The sequence below is a fragment of the Epinephelus moara genome, chromosome 3, assembly GCF_006386435.1.
Source record: "Epinephelus moara isolate mb chromosome 3, YSFRI_EMoa_1.0, whole genome shotgun sequence".
Classification (NCBI taxonomy): Eukaryota; Metazoa; Chordata; class Actinopteri; order Perciformes; family Serranidae; genus Epinephelus; species Epinephelus moara.
The window spans coordinates 3,531,540-3,536,583 of NC_065508.1; the positions used below are offsets into that span (position 1 = coordinate 3,531,540).

At 43.6% G+C, this 5,044-nt stretch overlaps 1 protein-coding gene across 1 annotated transcript in view; it reads right to left on the reverse strand.

Annotated features, from left to right (window-relative positions):
- Positions 1-1,772: 1,772 nt before the first annotated feature.
- Positions 1,773-5,044, reverse strand: part of LOC126387846 (proline-rich protein 7) — a 22,846-nt gene continuing 19,574 nt past the window's right edge. The window contains exons 2-3 of the mRNA XM_050040564.1: positions 2,261-2,707; positions 1,773-2,218 (exon numbers count right to left, since the gene is read on the reverse strand). Coding sequence (XP_049896521.1) covers positions 2,073-2,218; positions 2,261-2,707 — 593 coding nt within the window. The 3' untranslated portion in view covers positions 1,773-2,072. The remainder of the gene's footprint in view (positions 2,219-2,260; positions 2,708-5,044) is intronic.

A 5,044-nucleotide genomic window follows, 5' to 3' on the forward strand; every position in this document is an offset into this window, starting at 1 on the left:
GACAGGGTAATCACTTTAGACCCAATTCACAAAGCAGTGGACCTGGACAGACTCATAGAAAGAACATTAACACTAGCAGTTTGTTTGCTTGCTGGCCGTTCCCCCTCTTTCTTGCCTAAGCAGCTGAATTTCACCTCTCAGTGGGGAAAAAAGTGTGAATCTATCAGCAGGATTGTGCATCTCGCCATGTGCATCCTTGTTCACTTGCATGATACAATAAAAAAAGAAAACGAGGACACACTCTACATCAGCGCTGCTACTGTTCAGAAACTCCAGGGTACCTTGAAATGAGCAGCCACGATCAAAAAGGGAAGTAATACATGTTTTTTTTCTGCATTTCACAGTTCACAAGAGAGCCCTGCGTGCAACTGTTTTCCTAATCCTACTGCCGCCCACTTCCTCTTGATATCCAACCATTACCACCTGCACATTAGATTATCAATAGATTGAGTCTTCTCCCGTCCCACAAGGAAAACACATTATTGTACCATTAAGATGCATGCACGTCGGTAATAAGTATCAAAATTGCATTCTGGTGCACAATTACAGTCATAATGACAGTTATACCGATGTCTCTGGGATTCAGTGGTATTATTATTATTATTATTATTATTATTATCATTACCATTGTTATTATTAACTATAATTATTCCTGAGTAATTCCTCTAAATGTCTGACTTGCCCTGTTTTTTTTTGTATTGTAATATCCTGCTTGTATCTTCTTTCACACTTCATTTATTGACGTTTCCATCTTCCTGAGACCTTTTTTTTTTCACCACAAACCCAGCGAGATTTGCATTATTACAGAAACAAACAAGAGCTGTACCAAAAAGGTAAATACCGAAATCCAATAAAATATGATTTGGCACTGTGAAGGAGATGTATCCGTAATTGAATGCAGAAGACATTTAGTGAAGTTAATGGCTTTAATTTTGATTTCAAGATGCTCCAGAGGGAGGGATCCAATATTTAATGGTATATTGCAGTGAGCATAAAAACACACAATAAGCTGGTCCCATTTTTGGCTCTTTTTTTTTTTTTTTTTAACTCCATAAATTATTGGAAGAAGCTCAGCGAGAAAAAGAAAAGCATTTGTTACAAAGCTTAAAAGAATGATAATAAATTTGTACATGAAAATTTTTCCCCCATAAATAATCCAGCTGACGCCATCCTGTGACCCCCGACAGGGCTCCAAACCTTTGTAGTACAGACATTGAAAACAACAAAGCAGCATGTTACACAATGCAATCCAAGTACACTTGTTCTCTGGAGAGCTTGTTGTACTCTACCTTTTTGTTCTGACTGTCACTGTAAAAATTGGCCACCAGGCTCTAATGTCACAAACACAGTGGTCAAGTCCCAGAGAAGGGTCATCACGTGTCCTTTTATAAATGTTAATACTCAGTCCTTGAGACGAGACAAGCTGTGAACAGAGTCGTCGGAGAATCAGAGCAGATAAAAGAGGAGAGGTCGTTGTGGGCAACAGACAGTTCCCGGGAGCCATGGCAACAGCAGACTGGTACAATAGGTTGCTCAGGCACCGAGAGAGGAGAGGAGGGATGAACAGAACGAGAGGGCGACACGAGATGGGGAGGTGGAGATGAAAATGAAGGAGGTCTGGATGAAAGGTGGAGAAACGTCCATGCTTGTCGCTTGTCCTTTTACCCCGTCACTGATCCTTTTCTCTCTTGTGCTGTTCAAAAGAACCTTGACTCATCTAGCTTCACTATGACACCAGGATGCTTCTTTAATTTGACAACACTGGTGTGAAACGGTGTGTCATTTCCTCCTTTACACAGAGCTGAAAGCCTCGATCCCAGCAGAGTAAGTGGCACCCATTGCCTGCAGAACTGCATCAGGGAATTTAACCACTGAGCCTTCACAGCACTTTAACCCTGTTTTAGCTCTTTAGGGAATTAAATCTCTACTACTGCAGTGTTACTGCTGTAAACATGGAGCAGCAAAGGAGGCATACAGACAGGAAGTCTGTGTTAATAGATCTCCTGCTTGAAGGCTCTTCAGAGATGGGCCAACGTATTGGTTAGTTAGACTCCTCCAGTCAGCATCCAGGTCTAGACAGCGGTGCTACGACCCAGCAGGGGGAAGGCTGTTGGCAGGCCACAGCTGGGCTCCAGTCCCCTCAGTCCATGGACCCCCTGAAGCCCATGAAACCCTCCTTGGAACCCCTGTATCCCCCCTTGGAGTCCTTGCATCCCTCCTCGAAGTCCTTGTATGCTTCCTTGTAGTCCTTGTATGCCACCTTGGAGTCCTTGTATTCCACCTCGGAACCCAAGTCCATCATGAGGAGTCCTGGGCTCTCGGCGGGGCATGGTTGCCATCGCAGCGGCAGCCTGGATGGGACGGGCCCCTGGCGGGGTGAGGTTGTTGTGGTTCAGGTCCATGTTTGACAGGAGATGACCCAGGGAGTCCCAGCGCTGGGATGAGGGCAGGCGTATTAGGGAGGAGTAACCTCTATCAGGGAATACGGCCGCCACGGGAGGCTTGCTGGTCTCAGACGTGAACACTGGAGCAGGATCCTGGTGTTCCCTGACAGGAGGAGGAGGCCGAGGTGGCGCGGCTCGGAGCGTTGCAGGCTTCAGGTAGGTGCCCCCCCGTGGATCGGCCAAGACCTCACTGTAGGGCGGAGGAGGATCCTCCATTAGAACTGCCTCCTCATAGCAGGGCGGCTTCCCAAAAAGGTCTGTGTCTGAAAAAAGAGGAGACCGGGATTAATCACAACATGCACCAATATTTTAGTGAGTCAGCCTTGTTGCTAATTTGTCCCAGAGACCGACCGTGACACTGCAACATAGACCACTATTGTAAAGAGACAAGACATATGACAAGACAAACTGCATGCAAGGTCAACTATGACTCTTTCTGGTATGATTTTATTTTATTAAACCATTAAGGTTTAATGGTTGTGTGTGTGTGTGTGTGTGTGTGTGTGTGTGTGTGTGTGTGTGTGTGTGTGTGTGTGTGTCAGTCACACTTCATCTTCAGGTCACAACCCAAAGGATTGTAATAAGCAGTGTCCTACTGTGATACATGTGAAAGTGTGTTCAGCTGTGGGAACAAAATGCATCACAGCACATTTGGTCTGTTTCTCTCTCTCACACACATTTTTATTTTCCATTATCACTCGCTCCAATTTCAGGCGCACTTGTTTTCCATCTTTCTGCCTCTCATTTAAGACTGAGGCAATTTCTGGTGGAAGAACTGCAACGCAAGTCCACGCGATAATATTACATACATTGTAGCTAACAAACCCATAATCATATGCATTTCATTGTTGTAAAATTTCAGTCCTCCAACCCTACACGTCAATGATGACATAAAATGATGATTCATTACTGTCTGTAATTGCCATTTAGGCTACTTCTACGGTGCAGGGAGAAGTGAATAAATGAATGATTTCAGAGAAAGTGTTGGTGTGTTTGGGCCTGGCTGGCTCATTTTTAGCAGATTTTTGGGAGTACAGCCAAATGGACACACATCCTGAAAGCTATTTTTGCAAATGTAGCTTTAAAGAATGACACTTTCAAAATTCTGGTGTTTTATCGAAGGATATAAGAGTTCTGCTTCTGGTAGGAATGAATCCTGCTTTGCTTTTCCATGTGTATTCTTTGCAATCTTTGTCTTAGTACAGAAATGAACCAAAACACATCGATTGCTGTCGTCAAGGCAGGTTTACATGTTAGCAGAAACATGTCTGACAATCCTTTTCCTCCAAGACTGTCTCCTGGAAATTACATTTATACAGTACTTGTTTTCCCAGGTTGCAAGGTGGTGGTCAGGGTTGATAGTAGGTGTACAAGGCACAGGACTGTCACCCCAGAGACCCATCTCTGGTTAGGTTAAGGCAATTTTGGTTAAATGTTAATACTGATAATAATGTTTATAATTTTAGATTCACTGCAACCTTTTTCTGTATTAAATGACACTGTGATCTCTCTGTAAACCAAGTGCTTCTAGTGCCTAAACGTAACTATAAAAAACTTAAACTAGAATTAACACCTTGCTGTTGTTATGCCAATCAAGTTGCAGTTACAGTTTACATCCATGTCTGTGAAAACATAGGTGCGTCACACACATGTTTCAAGGTGGACTCCCTAAGATTACTGTCACAAACTCTACCTGACCAAATGTCTTCTTTTCTGTTCCTGAGTTATGATATTAAAGAATGGCCTGAAAAGTGTTTAGCTGAACATTATGATGTCACAATGAAGTTGAGCTTTGACCTTCATTAGTTTATCCTGTTGGATATTTGTGTAACATTTTGTCATAATTATCATATGAATTCTTAAGTTATGGTCAAAAACATGTTTCATGAGGTCACAGTGACCTTGACCTTTGATCTTAAACCATCAGATTCTTATCAGTTTGTTCTTGAGTCCAGGTGGAAGTTTGTGCCAGAATTGAGGGAAATTCCCTTAAGGTGTACTTCAGATATCTCGTTTACGAGAATGAGATGGATGTAAGGTCATGGTGACCTTGACCTTTAACCTTTGACCACCTAATTATGATCAATTCATCCTTGACTCAGAGTGCCAAAATTGAAAAAAAATTCCCTCAAGGCGTTCTTGAGATATTGCGTCCACGAGAAAGAGACAGATGAGATAGCAGTGACCTTGACCTTTGACCTATGACCACCAAAATCTACTCTACTGGAAGGACGGACACCTCAAAGACATTTTAGGCCCGTTTCCACTGAAGAAGTTCCTGGTACTGTTTGGGGGGCAGGAACTACTACAGGAACGTCCTCTCATTCGGCCCTCTCAACCGCCGTGTCTCCACTGAGAGAGCGGAGTAGGAGGAAGGTTCCTGTAAAGTTACGGGCTGCCTCTGGATGTGACGTAATCGTTGCGCGACCATTTTGACCGGGGCGACGTAGGGACGCTGTTAGCTGATAGCGGTGTCTGTAATAACTCACTAAATGGCCCGTGAAATGAGCGGATGTCTTAGTTACAACATGATTGAGCTAACTGGAGTAGTTTCATGTCGTATCCGACAACGGGAGGCTTTTAACAGATGACGTCCTGAT